Source organism: Scyliorhinus torazame, chromosome 17, assembly GCF_047496885.1.
Source record: "Scyliorhinus torazame isolate Kashiwa2021f chromosome 17, sScyTor2.1, whole genome shotgun sequence".
Taxonomy (NCBI): domain Eukaryota; kingdom Metazoa; phylum Chordata; class Chondrichthyes; order Carcharhiniformes; family Scyliorhinidae; genus Scyliorhinus; species Scyliorhinus torazame.
This window is the reverse complement of record NC_092723.1, coordinates 122517520-122536940: the sequence shown is the minus strand read 5'-3', so window position 1 is coordinate 122536940 and position 19421 is coordinate 122517520. Positions and strand designations below refer to the sequence as shown.

Sequence of the window (19421 nt, the reverse complement as noted above, 5' to 3'; positions counted from 1 at the left end):
ACTAGTGCTGTGACATAAACCACTGGACCACTACGCCTTTTCACAAAACATGGTAAGGACATCTGGATGTCTATCCTTTTGGCTGTTTGACCACTACATAAAACATTAACACTATAGAAGCTCGGATTGGAAATCTGAAAGGGGCACTGGCTTTAGAATCAGAAATAACTATCGCAGCTGGTGCAGTCAATAAATTTGGTCCCGTACAATTAATTTTAAAACCTCTGTGAATTCCTCTAAGCTACTCCCCATCACAGAGACGGAACAAGTTTTAAGCCTGTGCGCTAGTATCTAAGCAGTAAAAGTCAGAATATAGCAGACGCTTTTAACTGCTGACCACCACTAGAGCCTACAGGAAATGTTTTCAGAACTCCCGCTGATCACTGCAATGAATCTAAAGGCAACTTTTGCAAACATACTTTTGTCCTATATATCTGCATCTCATTCTTCACATTGACTTCACAATTACAGAGAAACTTATCTTGAGGATTTAAATTTCTCTAGCACCTGTTGCAACCTTGGGCTTTCGCAGTGCTGAGAGACACATGGCTATACAACGAGACTCGTGTTGCATAAGGTGCCTGAATGGGGAATGCGTGGTTGAGGCCGCACATAGCCCCGTTTTGTACACTGGGGAGCTCTGCTCACCGGAACTCCCCATTGTAGCGAGAGATCGGGACACCATTTTTAAATGACGTCCCAATCTCCGATGCCCCTAAAGCGATCCCTGAACCCTCCTCCGAGCCTGAATGCACTATGGAAGGGCCCCACCCCCGCACTCCACCGCTACCACAGCGCATCCCTAGTCCAATCCCGTGTGCAAAAATGCCGGCTTGGCACCCTGGCAGTGTCACCTGGCAGTGCCACATGGGCACCTCACGAGCCAGATAGATCCTGGTGCTGGGTCCCCAGGCTTTTATCGGCCATGCGACAATACGCGAGCTGCTTTTTGGGCACAACGTGGCCATTGGATTGTGCCCCTCATTTTTAAATCCCACCCATGCCTCACCCTCTCCCTATCTCTGTGACTTCCTCCAATCCTACACCCTGCAAGGTCTGTTTGCTCCTTCACATTCTGACATCCCCGATATTCTTTGCCCCACTTTAGGCAGCCATTTCTCCGACCTCGGTTCTTAAGCTCTGGTATTTCCTCTCTAAATTCTCCATCTCTCTTCCCCCTCTTAACGCGTCTTTTTTAAAAAAAACTTTTTTGATCAAGGTTTTGGTTACCTGCCCCAATGCCCCCATTTGTGGCTCAATGTCGAGGTTTGGTTGTTAATGCTCGTGTGAAGCTCCTTGGCATGTTTTACTACATCAACGACAAGTTATTGTTGCTGGTTCCTGTGCGGAAGTGCCAGGCTTCCTCGGCTGCAGCTGCCCAGTACGGGATATGTGAACTGCAGAGCTCACCATAGGTATGAAGATCCTCATCCCAACACGCGGTGCGCTGAGAGTTAATCTTGGACAACACTCTGTTTTGTGATTTAAAAAAAAATAATTCACTCATGGCGTGTGGGTGTTGCTGGCTAGACCAGCATTTAGTACCCAACCTTAATTTCCCTTTAGATTGTGGTGGTGAGCTGCCTTCCTGAGCCACTGCAGTGCATGTGGTTCAGGCACACACACAGTGCCAGCCTTGGAAGAGCAAACGGAAGTGAATTTTATTTAAATAAAAACGGTGGCGCAGTGGTTAGCACTGCTGCCTCATGGCGCCGAGGTCCCAGGTTCGATCCCGGCTCTGGGCCACTGTCCGTGTGGAGTTTGCACATTTCCCCGTGTTTGCGTGGGTTTCGCCCCCACAACCCAAAGATGTGCAGGATAGGTAGATTGGTCACGCTAAATTGTCCCTTAATTGGAAAAAAAAATGAACTGGGTATTCTAAATTCTTTAAAAACCCGATATGGTGGATGATACGTCGGCCATCGATGTTTCACAGGAACAAAACATGTTACATATTCGGCTTCTCTCTCAGATATATGTAAACGGTCCCGTGACATTATCTTGAAGAGGAGGGGAGCCAGACGTGTTGACCAATATACATCTCTCAACCAACATCACCAGAAACAGATTATCTGCTGGTGAGCACAGTGCTACTTGTGGGAGTTTGCTGTGGGCAGAGTGTCTGCAATCTTCCTCACATTACAACTGTGGTTACTTCAGCAGTACTTTACTGGCTGTTCAGCACCTTCGGCCATCGCCAGCTTATGGAAGGTGCTGCAGAAATGCAAGTTTTTTTACGAGTTGTATAAACTGTACATTATTTGTGCATCAAGGGAACAATAGGCTATTCACAAAGCATAACTCAGGAATCTACTGGGCCACTCAGAGAATTCTGTTCACTGTAATCCTTTGGCTTCCAGTGAGGATCTTGCTTTAACTGCTGCGCTGTGTGACCTCCAATACTACCTCTCGACAACTAAAAACCTATCTGCTACCAGGAACCAAACAAGGCTGAAAAGCAAGTGAGGCGAGGCCCCTCTGCACTAACATAAATAAGAAACTCGTATCTGCTCAGAATATCTGAAACAGAATTGCTCAGGGGCACTTTTGTTTTGCAACCAACTTGGTTCAAAGTATTAAAGAGGAATGTGCCTTCTGACATTAATGTGTGGTGTGCCTGACGCCCACACCCATTCACAGAGAAACTGCCTGAACTCCCACTCTGAAGTTCATGGTGAGTGGGGGTGAATGGGTTGGATTGCCGATTCAGCAGAGGGACAACCTTCCATGTGACCACTGCCATTATCCACTGAGCTCATCTGAAATGGGAGAAGGGGAGAGGCAGAGGGACGGGGAGGGCAGAGGGACGTGGTCGGCAGAGGGACAGGAAGGCCAGAGGGACGGGGAGCAGAGGGACGGGGAGGGCAGAGGGACGTGGTCGGCAGAGGGACAGGAAGGCCAGAGGGACGGGGAGCAGAGGGACGGGGAGGGCAGAGGGACGGGGAGGGCAGAGGGACGGGGAGCAGAGGGACGGGGAGCAGAGGGACGGGGAGGGCAGAGGGATGGGGAGGGAGAGCGACGGGACAGGGAGGGAAAGTGGAGGGATGGAGCAAGAGCGGAGTTCTGGGCAGTGTGATGGGACAGGGTGTGCGGAGGAACGAGGGCAGAGGCCGGAGGGATGAGGGGAGGGCGGGGGGATGAGGGTGGAGGGATGAGGGCGGAGGGGTGAGGGAGAGAGCGGAGGGGTGAGGGAGAGAGCAGAGGGGTGAGGGAGAGAGCAGAGGAGTGAGGGCGAGAGCGGAGGGGGCGAGGGAGAGGGCGGAGGGGTGAGGGAGACAGCGGAGGGGTGAGGGGGGAGCGGAGGGGTGAGGGAGAGGGCGGAGGGGTGAGGGAGACAGCGGAGGGGTGAGGGAGAGAGCTGAGGAGTGAGGGCGAGAGCGGAGGGGGCGAGGGAGAGGGCGGAGGGGTGAGGGAGACAGCGGAGGGGTGAGGGGGGAGCGGAGGGGTGAGGGAGAGGGCGGAGGGGTGAGGGAGACAGCGGAGGGGTGAGGGAGAGGGTGGAGGGGTGAGGGAGACAGCGGAGGGGTGAGGGAGACAGCGGAGGGGTGAGGGAGAGAGCGGTGGGATGAGGGAGACAGCGGAGAGGTGAGGGAGACAGCGGAGGGGTATGGGAGAGAGGGGAGGGGTGAGGGAGAGAGCAGAGGGGTGAGGGAGACAGCGGCGGGGTGAGGGAGGGTGTGGAGAGAGATGAGTGGAGGGTGGGTTGAGGGAAGTCAGCGGGACAAGATAGGTTGAGTAAAGGGAGAGAAGAAGAGGGAAGGAAAATGGAGGGATGGGGTAGTGGCTACAATGGAGGGGTGATTTTTCTGTGGCATTTTTTGAAACATTTGAAAGTTCGGCAAGTGAAGGAGTAAATTTTAAAAAGAAAAGTGAACAATTTTATCTGTTAGCGTGAACGATTCGATTTTCTGTCTTCCCCTGATACCCCTCCCCCAACAACATTAGGAAGTACTGAGGATCAGAGAGACCATGGGAGAATGTCAATAGAATCTGAAGTCAACAGGACTGGTAGATAAGGTCGTTAGAATGGTATATGCGATACTTGCTTTTATTAGTCAGGGTATACAATCTAAGAGCAGCGAGTTTATTATGGGGCTGTGTAAAATGCCCGTTCGGCTAAAGGGTCCAGAGGAGATTCACCAAGATGAAAGCATAAAAGCAAATTACTGCGGATGCTGGAATCTGAAACAAAAGAGAAAATGCTGGAAAATCTCAGCAGGTCTGGCAGCATCTGTAGGGAGAGAAAAGAGCTAACGTTTCGAGTCCAAAGACTCTTTATCAAAGCTAACAGACAGAGAAAGTGGGAAATATTTATACTGTGGAGTGAGAATGAAAGATGAGTCATAGCCACAGAAACCAAGGGAAACCGGGTGCTAATGGCCACAGAAACCAAGGGGAAAGAGTGCGAATGGCAGTCCCCAGAGAGAACAAAAGGTGTGAAAGGTCAAACAGCAGGGAAACTAACATCAGAGGATGAACTGTAGATGTGGGGGGAGGGGAAGGGGGAAGCAAAGAGGAGACAGGTTAAGGAAAGATGGATAAGATTGGTGGGGGGGGGGGTTAAATATATATTAAGAAGGAAAGAAATGGTAAAGGACAGTTAAAATTAAGTGGGATGAAAACAAATGGGTCGAGGTGGGGTAGAGCTGATCATCTGAAGTTGTTGAATTCGCTGTTGAGACCGGAAGGCTGTAGCGTGCCTAACCGGAAGATGAGATGCTGTTTCTTCAGTTTGAGTTGAGCTTCACTGGAACATTGCAGCAGGCCAAGAACAGACATGTGGGCATGGGATCAGGGTCTTTTGTTAAAATGGCAAGCAACGGAAAGGTCAGGCTCCTGAATGCGCACAGACCGAAGATGCTCAGCAAAGCGATCACCCAGTCTGTGTTTGGTCTCTCCGGTATAGAGGAGACCACATTGGGAGCAGCGAATGCAGTAGACCAAATTGGAAGAGATACAAGTGAAACTCTACTTAACCTGGAATGAGTGTTTGGGGTCTGGGATGTTAAGCATGGAAGAGGTAAAGGGGCAGGTGTTACACCTTCTGCGGTTGCATGGAAAGGTGCCATGGGTGATGGGAGAGGTACTGGGTATGCTGGAGGAGTGGACTAGATTATCTCGGAGGGAACGGTCTCTGCGGAATGCTGGCAGAGGGAATGAAGGGAAGATGTGTTTGGTGGTGGCATCACGCTGGAGTTGGGGAAAATGGCGGAGGATTATGCTTTGCATACGGAGGGTGGTGGGATGAAATGTGAGAACGAGGGGCACTCTATACTTGTGCTGTGAGGGAGGAGAAGGGGCGAGGGTAGTGGCGCAGGAGATCTACCGCACACTGTTGAGAGCCCTGTCAACAACTGTAGGTGGGAAATCACGGTTGAGGATTTACCAGGATGGATCATTTCAGCTATCAAGAGAGGCAGGATAGGCTGGGGTTATTTTCTTTGGAGCAGAGAAGGCTGAGGGGGAACCTGATTGAGGTGTACAAAATTATGAGGGGCAGAGATTAACGGAGGGGTCAATAACCAGGGGGGCATAGATTTAAAGTGAGGGGCAGGAGATTTAAGGTGAGGGGCAGGACATTTAAGGTGAGGGGCAGGAGATTTAAGGTGAGGGGCAGGAGATTTAAGGGGGACGTGAGGAAAAATCTTTTCACTCAGAAGGTGGATGGACTCTGGAACTCACTGCCTGAAAGGATGGTGGCGGCGGGAACCCTCACATCATTTGGGAAGTATCTAGACGAGCACATGAAATGCCAGAGCAGACAAGGCTATGGGCCAAGTGCTGGAAAGTAGGATTCGAGCAGATTGGTGCTTGATGGGCGGCGCAGACACGGATGGGCCGAAGGGTTCTTTCCCGTCCTGTAAATCTTTATGACTCTGACCCCCACCTTTCTTAGTGATGCTGGTTGCTCGGTGACATAAACCTGTGACACTCCCACCCCATGCTTGAAGCATTTGGCCCGTTGATGCAGCATTTGTTGCAGAGGCAGTATGGGTTAAGTATTTTGCTTTTGAGACAATATTTGTAACAGTCAGATTCCGCTGGATCAACAGAGTGCATTACACACAAAAAGAGAAGGCAGCACAGATGTGAATGCGTGCCATGTTATTAAAGTCGCTGAGTCAACAAAGGGCATATAAAGAGGTGTTTTTCTTCACAAAGCTGAATCAACAATATTTCTTGTTCAACCCATTTCAAGCCTTATGCATAATTAAGCCTGAACATAGAGGTTGTAATTTGTAGAGAAAAATATTAATTTAAGCCCTGGATCATGCAGCCTGAGCAGTGTGGCATTCCCGGTTAAAGCAAAGAGCACAGCAACCTGCTCCCACCTCTTCGCAGCTCTAAGCGAGACAAAGTTAGCCCTTTCAACCTGTTCACCGGGTCTCAATGACTCGAGAGTCTTCCCTCACTGGCAGAGGGCCAGGAGTTCAAGTCTGGTTCCTGAGAGTCGAGCACATAACTCACGCTGATGCTCCGAGTGCAGTAGGAGGGAGTGCTGCACTGTTGCAGATTCCATCTTCTGGAAAAGCCACTGAACTGAGGTAAAGTCTGCCCTCTCAGGATGGACACAAGATCCCATGGTCCTATTTGAAGAGTAGGAGTGTTACCCCTGGTGTCCTGATCAATACTTATCTCTCACCAAGTGACAGTCGACATTGAACATCTGCTCATGATCACTTTGTGGGACATGGCTGGGCACGAATTAGCTGCCGTTTGCCACATTGCTTTGTTGGCTGTGAAGTGCTTTGAGACATGCCAAGGATGTGAAGGGTGCCTCCGTTAATCCCATGGAAAGGATTTCCCTCCCTGCCAGTCACTGGGTAAAACTGAGAGATGGAAATGTGCAAAGAATCACAGGTATTAGTACATGTTATATAAGGCACTGCAACTGGCCACACCTTGGGGGGGGGGGGGGGGGGGGAAGAGAGCAGATGGTGGCAATTCTGACAGTCCTGGATTGGAGGGAGTGCAGGATGAGGGGGAATGGTGTGGTGTGGTGGCTAATCTGATTCTGGCAGATCTGGGGCTAAAGAGGGGTGGAGGAGGCTCCCAAACGCAGCAGAACCCAGGCAAGTGCCCGATCACAGGGGACCCAGGGATGGGATGGACCCCGATTGCAGTGGACACGGAAGTGGGGGAGGGAAGTGGTGGGGACTCCTGATCGTGGCAGACCTGGACGGTTGGGCATGGTGGGGGAGCAGAACTGATCTTGGGGAACCCTGAAAGAGGGCTGCTGATCACAGGAGACCCGAAGGAGGGAGGGGGGTGCCTCCAATTGCAGGGGACTTGGGAGGATTCCATATTGCTGTAGCAGCTAAGTAGTAGTCACTCTTGCCTCACGAGCCATAAGTCACGGATTCCAGTCATACTCATGGATCAGGTTACCATGGAAACCTGGTCAGCTTTGCTACCCAGAGACATAGACCCACCAACATAACTCAGTAAACATACCACTGCCTGGTCAGAAGAATTCTTTCAGTGCGCATAATTTATGTTATCCAAAACGTGTACTTGACACATTTTTATATCAGAACTGTCAATACCAATATTTATTCATTTATAAAAATCATGATGGTTTACTAGTCCAGCTACTGAACCATTGAAAGCTAAAACCTTCACTAAAGCTTGCAGCTGGAAACATTGGATTTCACTTTGTGTGTGGAGTCTTGCTGCACAAATCTGCGCCCAGAACCCCCCTGGGGTAAGAGGACAGGTTGCACAGACTCGGATTGTATTGCCTTAAATAATGAAGATTAAGGGATGATTTAATTGAAGTATTTAAGAAGATTAAATGAGTTGATAGCTTCTCTCTATCTTCCCAATTTCCTCTGATGGGAGTCCAGAACAAGTGGACATATCTTCAATTTGGAGCCAGGCCATTTAGAATCGATGTCAGGAATCCGTCTTCAAAACAAAGGATATGGAATTCTAGAAGAGCCAACCCCCCCCCCCCCCCAATAACATTTGAGAAGTATTTAGATGTGCACTTGCGATGCCACGGCTATGGGCCAAGTGTAGGACATTGGGATCAGAATACTTAGATGGCTGTTTTTGACTGGTGCAGATGTAATGGGCCGAAGGGCCTTTTCTGAGCTGTAGATTTCTATGACTCTAACATGCAACCGCCCCCCGCCCCCCCCCCCCCCCCCCGCCCTCCCTCACCCAATACCGTAAGAGGCTGCTGAGACTGAGGGCTATTGAGAATGTCAAAAGTGAGATTGAGAGATTTACATTGGGGAGGGGTACTAAGGGGTACGGTACTAAGGTGAGGAGATGGAATTAAGACACACAGTGGGGCCATGACCTAGTTGAGTGGTGGAACAGGCTGGCAGGGTTAAATAGCCTACTTCTGTTCCTGTATCCATCCAGGAGACTCAACATGAAACAGCCCCTTAGAATTTCCCAACACTACAACTTTTAAATGCGTTTTCGCTTGATGGAGTAAACAATTTCAGCAGTAACTAAAAAGGCAAGAGAGGCTTTAGTTATGATGAGACTCTGCAGAAACTGGGGTTCTTTTCACTACAGAAGGTTAAGAGGGAATTCAATAGGGCATCAAAATTGTAAAGAGTCTTGCTTCAACACGAGTGACTATATTTAAAAGTATTTCCTTGACTATAAAAGTGCTTTGATATCACCTGAGATCATGAAAGTTGCTACAGAAATGCAAGTTCTTTCTATTGAGGAGGAAAAAACTATTTCCACTGGTCAATGGATCAATATCTTTAAGATTTCACCAATTACATAAAATAAGAGGTTAGGAGGCATGAAATGAAATGAAATGAAAATCGCTTATTGTCACAAGTAGGCTTCAAATGAAGTTACTATGAAAAGCCCCTAGTCGCCACATTCCAGCGCCTGTTTGGGGAGGCTGGTACGGGAATTGAACCATGCTGCTGGCCTGCCCTGGTCTGCTTTCAAAGCCAGCGATTTAGCCCTATGCTAAATTCTCCAGCTGTTGTGATTCACTTTTCCCGCCGGCAGCACACCCCAACCGTGGATTCCTGGTGACGTCGTGTGGTTACAATGGGGAATCCCATTGACAAGAGTTGGGAAAACAGATGCCTGCTGCCAGGAACAGTGCGCTACTGAGAAACGGGCGGCTGGGGACCCAGAGAATCCCGCCCATTGCCTTTGGCATGTTAGAGCATCGAATGTCTTACCCGGAACTATGGTGGTGGTGCTGAAATTCAGAAATGGCTTTTACATGGGATACGGAGAAATATACGAGGAAAGAAAAGAAAAATGAAAACCGTTTGGGGAAACGGGCCGGTAAATGGGTGTAAGCAAGTCAGTGAGTCAGAGATGTATGATGGGCTGAATGGCCTCCAAATGGACTGTGAAAATACTTAAGACAGGATAGGGGTGGAGAATGGCTCACCAACTCGCTCTTTGCAAGTCTGCTTCACAGCCATAATACGCAGTGGGGAGGCTAAATTGGTTGACAGTGGGATGTCCACTCCTCACTCGCCAATCCTATTGTCCAGCAACTCCAGTAGTCCTGGCAGCAACAAGATCTCAGTTGGGGCACTGCCAGGACTACAACTAGGCCCAAGAAGGTGGCCCAATGGATCCTGAGTGAGGTAACACCAGGGTGCTGGGCAGGGAGGGTTTAGCCAACTTAAGGAGAAGGGTGGAGGGGGTGGGTTTTGGTGGTAGAAAAGAAAAATTGGGGGGGGGGGGGGGGGAATGTGCTAGATTTGGCTGGCTGCCCCAACATGCAAAGGGCATTCCCCCCCCCTCCCCCCAGTTAGTAAACTCCCTTTCCTTTTCGCCCTTTAAAAAAACAAACTGGTTGCCAACTCCCACCCGCCTGCCCAGGCCTACTTTATTGTGGGCTAGGCAGAGTATTATTGGGACCAATTGGCTTGGTAACAAGCTCAACTGACCCATAATTGTTTATTTACATGTTGGGTGTGTGGTGATGTGCATCACTGTAAATACATGTAAGCTAGACAGACACTAGAGGGAGCACCAGAAACATCACACACACACACACTCAACCAATAGATAAGTTAGATGGGAGGCGACCAATGGACATTCACGATACACAAGGAGGTGACACGACCACATTACACCAACCCATACATAAAGGACACGACACACATGATCAGCCCCTTTGGCCAGTGGAGACAGTCAGTGAGGAGAGGCACAGGGTTGATTCATTATCACACCCACCACGTGGAAGACAGCAGCTGGTTAGTCAGTTTAGGTAGCTACAATAGGATTAGCAGTAGTGTCAAACTCAAGTTATAAAAGTGTACATAGTGTAAATAAATGAGTTGAAGTTATTTACACGTCTCGACCTTCCTTGACAAATGCAACACAAGGAAGCCGCTTATGTTACAAAGGAAACATAACAAAACAGGGTGAGCTGCCAATTTGGGTGCCTGCCCAACTATGGGGTTGAGTTCAGGGTTGGTGGGTAGATGGTAGGCTGGGCACACACCCTATTTTACCATGCCCCCTGCCAAAAGCATGGCCAGTGGAGGCATGTAAATTCCAGCCCTATGATTCTACGAAACCTCACTGTTTGGCTTAGGAATTGAAATGGAAGAATGCTAGGTGCCCATTCAGAGTGAGGACAAAGGGGTGAGGACAGATGGAAACGTTTGCTGTCCTGTTGCAGTACAACAACAACTTGTATTTGTATAGCCTCTTCAACATGGGAAAACACCCAAAGATGCTTCACAGCAGCATTATCAGACAAAACCTGACATTGGGCCACAAAAAAGAACCATCAGTACATGTGGTCGAAGGCTTGGTCAAGAGTGTAGGTTTGAAGGGGGGGGGGTGGGGCGTGGGAAGACGTTGAGAGATTTAGGGAGGGAATTCCACTGCTTTGGGCCAAGGCATTGACGATACAGCTGCCAATGGCAGAGTGATGGACGTCAGGGATGCACAAGAGGCCAGAAAAACAGGAGGAGCACAGATAACTCAGAGGACTGGAGCAGGCTACAGAGGTAGGAACAAGGCCAGGGAGGGATTTAAAAACAAGGATGAGAATTTTAAGATTGTGGCGTTACAGAATAATGCACCTGCTAACTGTGATGCAGAACAGCCAGCAGCTGTGAAGGAATCCTGTCTCCGGATGGTCGGGCTCTGCGTACTGCAATGTGTAATGAGGTGAGAAGGGGGGGGGGGGGGGGCACAGCCTAATTATGACAAAATTCACAATAATTAGTGGATTGTTTTGTTTCTTTGCCGGTGCAGTTTGTCACCAAGCAAATGTGGGAAAAAAGCACCACATGTAGCTAGCGGTTCGAAATGCAGCACATGGAATGTGTCTCTGAGGATAGGCTGGAATATTTTCCTTGGAAAAATTCCATCAGCAATGTACTCTGGGCTACAAAAATAAATCAGAGGGAAGAGTTGGGTTATAGCGTGTAAAAACAACTGTTAATTGCACTGTGCCATAGAGTTCATGAAAACAGACACACTCTTGTGCAGAAAACACAGTGTGCTTTGCTATACCGTGTATCAGCCAAGACTACTTCCTTCCTTTAACTGGCTTTAGAGTATGACTTACCTTCTCTGTCCTTATGTAACTGCATATGGTAAGGTAACGCAAAATAGCTTCTGAAAATTCCATTCAAAATAACTATGAAAGCAGAATTTTCTTCAGTCATGCATTCCAATTTCTCAAAGCCAAGTCACCCAGCTCCTGAACTTGAACAAAATGGATGCTGCTATTTACAGCATTTGAGGTGATCACGGTGTATGGGCCTTTTCTTCATTCGGAAGTTGGAAACGCTCATTTGCAAATTTATATGCTGTGAGGCATTGGTTTACACCCCAATTCATCAAAGTGTAAAGATGTTTTGAGAGCAGGGGTCTTTAAGGAAAGTATAATTCAGAGGTCAGGCGTTTAATGGTCACGGTTGGAAATAGGGGGTCATTAAACCAGAAGGGATTTAATTTGCTTGCCTGCAACACCCCATCCTATCCCACCATCCCACTCCCTCCACCCTGCCCCCTGGTGGTCATATCAATAATAAAACTAATAATAATCTTTATTTTTACTACAAGTAAGCATTAACAGTCAATTAAGTTAGTGTGAAAAAGAACAGCAGATGACCAGGAAACAATCCACCTGGACAGCAACAGTTTGGGTCACCAACCCTTCAGGAAGTAGAGATTAATCTCCTGGACTCAACTGCAAGCAAAATAGAAGAAGAACCTTCAAAATGTGCATTCTTTTGTTTCCAATTTTCTTTTGAACCTTTTCATCTATTAGTTCTAACGGTATTGGAAATTTAAAAGATAGTTCTTTTAGACTGGCATTGGGCACTTCAGGATGAGAGATAAGATGGTGGAACCTCCAGGTATGTGTCCAAGCAGAGTTAGTAACCTCACGGTATAACTGATTCCTGTTCAATACAAATTTCCTAATGAAAATTGCTATTCAGTTTTCAAAAATAAATTTAAAGTGCCCAATTTTTTTTCCCAATTAAGGGCAATTTAGTGTGGCCAATTCATCTACCCTTTGGGTTGTGGGGGTGAAACCCACGCAAACACTGGGAGAATGGGCAAATTCCACACAGACAGTATCATAGCAAACCCAGGTCCTCGGCGCCATGAGGCAGCAGTGCCAACCACTGCGTCACCGTGCCGCCTCAGTTTTTTGGGGAAATCATTGATGCTTCTGCAATTTATTGAATAATTCAATTTTTAAATGTCAAACTATCTCGCTGTCGGCCGCAGTTCAAAAATAGTGAAATATTTTGAGATCTTTCACTGCATTGTGGTTACTTAGATGCATTTCTGTATTATCTTGGGTGGAACACATTGTGTGGGCTAAAGAGGGGATTGACTTCAAGCTTAACGTATGCCAGATCTGACAACTTTTTGTTCTTTTCTCAAAGGTTTTAATGCACATTGAGATGGGGGGGCATTAGTCTGGGAAACTGAACTTTTTCTGCTGCATGCACTATTAAGCCCCCTCAGGATAGGTCTAGCACAACCAGTTGCGTAAAGTAAAGCTTGTTCTATTCTACCCCAACAATGGAGCCTCAACACCTCTGCATCATCTGTGTGATGTGTCTCCATTTTCAACACTAGGCTTGTCGTATTTTCCCTGGGCAAGAGTGGCATTATCCTTTGAGTAGGATCGGTGGTTCCATGAGAACTGGACTGAGACAACCCAGACTAATTTCATAAAGGGCCCTTGCAGTCAGTAACCAGGAGATTTTCACATTGGACTGCAGTTTGAACCCAAACCTCTTGTGATGAAACATCACTACAATTGTACAGGGCATTGGCGAGGCCACACCTAGAGTATTGTGTGCAGTTTTGGTGTTCTTATCTGTGGACAAAAGTTATTGCTATGGAGGGAGTGCAGCGAAGGTTTACCAGGCTGCTTCCTGGGATGGCGGGACTGTCACATGAGGAGAGACTAAATTAGTTAGGATCATATTTACTTAAGTTTATAAGAGTGAGAGGGGATCTCATAGAAACTTATATAAAATTCTAACAGAATTAGACAAGGTAGATTCAGAAAGAATGTTCCCGATGGTGGGGGAGTCCAGAACGCGGGGTCATAGTTTGAGGATAAGGGGTAAACCTTTTAGGGCTGAGGTGAGGAGAAATTTATTCACCCAGAGAGTGGTGAATCTGTGGAATTCACGAGCACAAAATGTAGTTGAGGCGAAAACAGATGTAATTTCAAGAAGATATAGCTCTTGGGGCTGAATGGATCAAAGAATATGGGGGAAGGAATTGAACTTGATGATCAGCCATGATCATGATCAGTGGTGAAGCAGGCTCGAAGGGCCTCCTCCTGCTTCTATTTTTGAAGTATGTTTCTATCCATTGATACAAAGGTGTCTAATGACTGGGGCATGTCAGGACTGATGGTCTGAGGATTAACTGGGGGTGGGGGGAGGACGGTGGGCTGCGGAGGTGCATGGGGGGGTTCAAGCCCACATTTGGGACAACACAGCCTCGATATCGTGCTTCAGTGCTGTATTGTCATTCAGGCCACATTTAAAACAATGGTATAGCCATGACCCTCCCCCTACACTGCTTCCAGATTCGTAATGGGGCAGAGTGAACCCGAGACACTGCTTTGAGCTCTGCGAACACTGCGCCTTGCAGATAAAGAAAGTATTTTTGGGCCGACAGTAATATTCTAGGAGCATGAATAATAAAATGATTAGAAGACTTCCGGTTGCGGCGATGCGGAGCTAAGCCGCACATTTCGGCAGCTCCCGCTAGAACGGACTTTTGGGCTCTCCGGAGGAGCCCCAACGGAACTTTTTTGATCTAATCCCGTGTGGGAAGGTGAAGTAAGGTCCCCCTTCTGTCGTGTATGGAGGGGACTACAAGTGGAGATACAAAAAAAAGAGGCTTTGGAGCAGCGGCAGAAACGAGGGGGAGAAAAGAAGATGGCGGAGCGCGGAGATCGAGCAGCATGGGGGCCGGACCAGCAGGAGTTTCCCAGGCGCTGCGTGGAGGAGCTTAAAAAGGAGGTGTTGGCGCCAATGCTGTTGGCGATCGAGAGGCTGAAGGAGACCCAGAAGGCCCAGGCGATAGAGCCTAAAACTAATGAGAATGAGGACGAGATCTTGGGCCTGGCGATGAAGATGGAGGCGCACGAGGCGCTGCACAAGCGGTGGGCCGAGAGATTCGAAGTCCTGGAGAACAGGTCGCGGAGGAAGAATCTCCGGATTCTGGGTCTCCCCAAAGGAGTGGAGGGGGCTGATGCTCCATTCGCTGATGGGTGCGGTGGCCTCTCCGAGCCCCCTGGAGCTAGAAGGGGCTCACCGGGTCCTGGCGAGGAGACCCAAGGCTGGCGAGCCGCCAAGGGCGATAGTGGCAAGGTTCCATCGTTTCGCGGACAGAGAGAGTGTCCTGAGATGGGCCAAGAAGGAGCGGAGAGTAGATGGGAGAATGCGGTGATCCGAGTCTACCCGGACTGGAGCGCGGAGGTGGCAAAGAGGAGAGCTGGCTTCAATCGGGCCAAGGCGGTGCTGCATAAAAAAAGGGTAAGATTCGGAATGCTGCAGCCAGCGCGACTGTGGGTCACGTACCAGGACCGACGCCACTATTTCGAAACGCCAGAAGAGGCTTGGACCTTTATCGAAACGGAAAGATTGGACTCGAACTGAGGTGCTGTGGTAGTGGGGGAGATGTTGACTGTATACAGGGTTGTAAATATGGGTAAAGAATGTTTTACGGGTGGGACGATGGATGGGGATAGGGGAAGAGTTTTTGAAGGGGGGACAGTGAGGAATGTGGGCGTCGGTGCTGGAGGGAGGTGAGACTCGGGATGGGGGAATTAGGATAAGGCTGCAACAGGAGCTGCGCCACAGGGGGCGGGGCTGGCTTAGGAAAGCGCGGGCTTTTTCCCATGCTACGGAGGGGGGGGGGATGGAGGAGCGCAAGGAGGAGGAGGGATTTTCCACACCGGGGGAGGGGGGGGGGGGGAAGAGGTCAACGGGAAGGCGGGGGAAGCCAGGGTCAGCTGACTTACAGAAGTATTATGGGGGGGGGGGCAAATGAGCTTGATTTGGATCTAGCGGGGGGGGGGGGGGTGGTGAGAATAGGGTTGCTGCTGCAATGGCCGAGGGGGAACTGAAAATGGAAGAGGTGGTCGGGGCGGGGGTTCCCCGTCTGGGGGACTGGAGGGTGCGGGAGACGGGGGCACGGGACTGGCCTAAAATAGGAGATGGCTAGCCGGCCGCGGGGGGGGGTAGCCCCCCAATCCGGCTGATTACGTGGAACGTGAGAGACCAAAATGGGCCGGTTAAGAGGGCTCGACTGTTCGCGCACTTAAAGGGACTGAAGGCAGACGTGGTCATGCTTCAGGAGACACATCTGAAGGTGGCAGATCAGGTCAGATTAAGAAAGGGATGGGTAGAACAGGTGTTCCATTCGGGGCTGGATGCAAAGAATAGAGGGGTGGCAGTACTGGTGGGGAAGCGGGTGTCGTTTGAGGCCAAGAACATAGTGGTGGACAACGGAGGCCGATACGTGATGGTGATTGGTAGGTTGCAGGGGACAGGGGTGGTATTGGTAAGTGTATACGCCCCGAAGTGGGACAACGCTGGATTCATGAAATGTATGTTGGGGCGTATTCAGGACTTGGAGGTAGGAAGTTTGATAATGGGTGGGGACTTCAACACAGTGTTGGACCCAGCACTGGATCGCTCCAGATCCAGGACCGGAAAGATGATGGCTGCGGCCAAGGTGCTCAGGGGGTTTATGGATCAGATGGGGGGGAGTAGATCCGTGGAGACGGGCCAGGCCTTTGGCCAGAGAATTCTCTTTTTTCTCCCACGTACATAAGGCCTACTCCCGGATAGAGTTTTTTGTTCTGGGCAGGGCATTGATCTCGAAAGTGGAGGGGACGGAGTATTCGGCCATAGCCATTTCGGACCACGCCCCGCACTGGGTGGAATTAGAGCTGGGGGAGGAGAGGGACCAACGCCCACTGTGGCGGTTGGATGTGGGACTGTTGGCAGACGAGGAAGTGTGCGGGAGTGCATCAAAAGGTATCTGGAGGCCAACGACAACGGGGAGGTGCAGGTGGGAGTAGTATGGGAGGCGCTGAAGGCGGTGGTTAGGGGAGAGTTAATCTCCATCAGGGCTCATAGGGAGAAGAGAGAGGGCAGGGAAAGGGAGAGGTTAGTGGGGGAGATTTTAAGGGTGGACAGGAGATACGCAGAGGCCCCTGATAAGGGACTACTCAGGGAGAGACAAAGTCCCCAGACGGAGTTCGACCTGTTGACCACAGGGAAGGCAGAGGCACAGTGGAGGAAGGCACAGGGGCGATGTATGAATATGGGGAGAAGGCGAGCCGGATGCTGGCACATCAGTTCCGTAAGAGGATGGCACAGAGGGAAATAGGTGGAGTCAAGGATGGAAGGGGAACTACGGTGCGGAGTGCGGTGAAAGTGAATGAGGCGTTCAAGGCCTTCTACGAGGAGCTGTATAGGTCCCAGCCCCCAGGGGGAAAAGAGGGGATGTGACAATTCTTGGACCAGCTGAGGTTCCCAAGGGTGAAGGAGCAGGAGGTGGCTGGTTTGGGGGCACCAATTGAGGTGGAGGAGCTGGTTAAAGGACTGGGGAGCATGCAGGCAGGGAAGGCCCCGGGACCGGATGGGTTCCCGGTGGAGTTCTATAGAAAGTATGTAGACCTGTTAGCCCCGTTGCTGGTAAGGACTCTCAATGAGGCAAGGGAGGGGGGACTCTGCCCCCGACAATGTCATAGGCGACGATCACTTTGATCTTGAAGCGGGATAAGGACCCACTGCAATGCGGGTCGTATAGGCCAATCTCGCTCCTCAACGTAGATGCTAAGTTGCTGGCAAAAGTGTTAGCTAGGAGGATAGAGGACTGTGTCCCGGGGGTGATTCACGAGGACCAGACGGGATTTGTAAAGGGCAGGCAGCTAAATACCAATGTGCGGAGGCTACTGAATGTGATTATGATGCCATCGGTGGAGGGAGAGGCGGAGATAGTGGCAGCTATGGACGCGGAGAAGGCCTTTGACCGAGTAGAGTGAAAGTATCTCTGGGAAGTGTTGAGGAGGTTTGGGTTTGGGGGAGGGTTTATTGGTTGGGTTAAGCTCCTATATAGAGCCCCGGTTACGAATGTGGTCACGAACCGGTGGAGGTCGGAGTATTTCCGGCTGCATCGAGGGACGAGGCAGGGGTGCCCCCTGCTGTTTGTATTAGCAATTGAACCTTTAGCCATGGCGTTAAGGGAGTCGGGGAAATGGAGGGGGAGTGGTCCGAGGGGGAGAGGAGCATCGAGGGTCGTTGTACGCAGACGACCTGTTGCTGTATGTGGCGGATCCAGGGGAGGGGATGGTTGAGGTCATGCAGATCCTAAGGGAGTTTGGGGACTTCTCGGGCTATAAGCTCAATGTGGGAAAGAGTGAGCTCTTTGTGGTGCATCCGGGGGATCAGTGAAGAGGGATAGACGACCTACCGTTGAGGATGGCGGAAAGGAGCTTTCGATACTTGGGGATCCAGGTAGCTAGGAGCTGGGGGGCACTGCACAAACTTAATTTGACGCGGCTGGTGGAACAGATGGAGGAGGACTTTAAAAGGTGGGACATGTTGCCACTCTCGCTAGCGGGCAGTGTGCAGTCGATTAAAATTGTGGTCCTCCCGAGGTTTCTTTTTGTATTCCAATGCCTCCCAAGGGGGGGGGGAGCGAGGGATAGGGAAGGGGGGTTCTTCGGGGGGGGGGCATCTGAGCAAGAAAAACATAGACGATCCGGGAAACTGATATGTATGGGAGGAATCCAATGTACAAAGTTCAGTATCATATTGATTTGCCATGTTTATGTCTTGCTATACAAGTTTTTTCTTCCTTTTTGTTACAGGGGCGGGGGGCTTTGTTTATATGGTTGAAAATTCTGTTAAAAATTCTTAATAAACCCATTTTTAAAAAAATGATTAGAACTTGCGCAACGCTCTGTTGTTGAGAGCTCCTTCACAAAATAAAAGTGTGGTGTCACAAGTTGTCTTACAGCCACGAGAAATTGATTTATTCCAACCATTTCTCACTTTGGAGCACTTAAGAGGAATCCTCTCTTGGAATAAATTGACTCCAGAAAAATCCGGGAGACAGACCCAATTTATTAATGAACTTCAGAATCCCGCTTTGTTTGTCTGCTTCTGCTGAGAGGAACTTGCCAGCAATCCAATGTGGACCAGACAGTTCTACTGGGAAGCATCTGTTGATCAAAAAGAGGGTCGCCAACTCTGGTTGGAATGATCCCTGGAGGTTTCATCACATGACCTCCTGCCAATTGCACCATCTCCATCCAATATTTGTAATAAATAAGAATGTAAGTGTTCAACTCATTAAAAAAAAATAAGTTAATTGCTTCAATGCTGCTCTGATTTTCCTCTGGGCTTTGTTTGCAGTTGTGACCAGGAGGTTCATCTTCATTCCTTGGAGACTCCAGGCCAATCCTTGCCAGTAGGCAACCTGCGCTGAAAACTGTATATGCACATTGGTCAGTACCGACACCGTACAAGCCACAGCCGAGGTGAGTGGAGCATAGAAACTTGCGCCAAGGTACCTGTACTGATTTGAAATGCAATGGTGTCATCAATTATTCAGGGTTCTTTCAGCAGGAATCCCGTTTCATTTCAGTTTCTCTTACAGTTTCAAAAGAAATGATGAAGCTGATTGCAGAATAATGTGAGTAATTTTGTAACAAGTAGCGGCATGAATCGCAATGTGATTGAGATGAATCACAGAGCTGCACTGATCACACTGTCAGCAGATAATGCGACCGTCCGTAAATACAGACATCATCTCAATCGTGTTAATGTAAATAACCTGACTGCTGGACGTGGAACAGTCTGTGATTTGTTTGCTCTTCGTGTTGTTATTTACATGTTGCTCCGTGTTATATAGCATGTTGCAATAATTCAACAACTTGCATCCATATA

General features: G+C 49.4%; 2 protein-coding genes across 6 annotated transcripts in view; one reads left to right on the top strand and one right to left on the bottom strand.

The window, feature by feature from the left end:
• The window catches only part of chlsn (cholesin), a 540096-nt gene that overhangs the window by 51343 nt on the left and 469332 nt on the right, over window positions 1–19421 (bottom strand). The window contains exon 1 of one of the 3 annotated variants that reach the window (XM_072480991.1): window positions 11534–11611. The exons of the other annotated variants lie outside the window; for them this stretch is intronic. Coding sequence (XP_072337092.1) covers window positions 11534–11596 — 63 coding nt within the window. The 5' untranslated portion in view covers window positions 11597–11611. Of the gene's footprint in view, window positions 1–11533; window positions 11612–19421 lie in introns of those variants that run through there. 3 annotated transcript variants of the gene reach the window in all.
• gpr146 (G protein-coupled receptor 146) overlaps window positions 1–19421 on the top strand; it is a 125279-nt gene that overhangs the window by 4646 nt on the left and 101212 nt on the right. For 2 of the 3 annotated variants that reach the window (XM_072480983.1, XM_072480982.1), the window contains one exon: window positions 18888–19012. The gene's annotated coding sequence lies outside the window, so the exon portion shown is untranslated. Of the gene's footprint in view, window positions 1–18887; window positions 19013–19131; window positions 19168–19421 lie in introns of those variants that run through there. The other variant, XM_072480985.1, reaches the window with a different exon arrangement.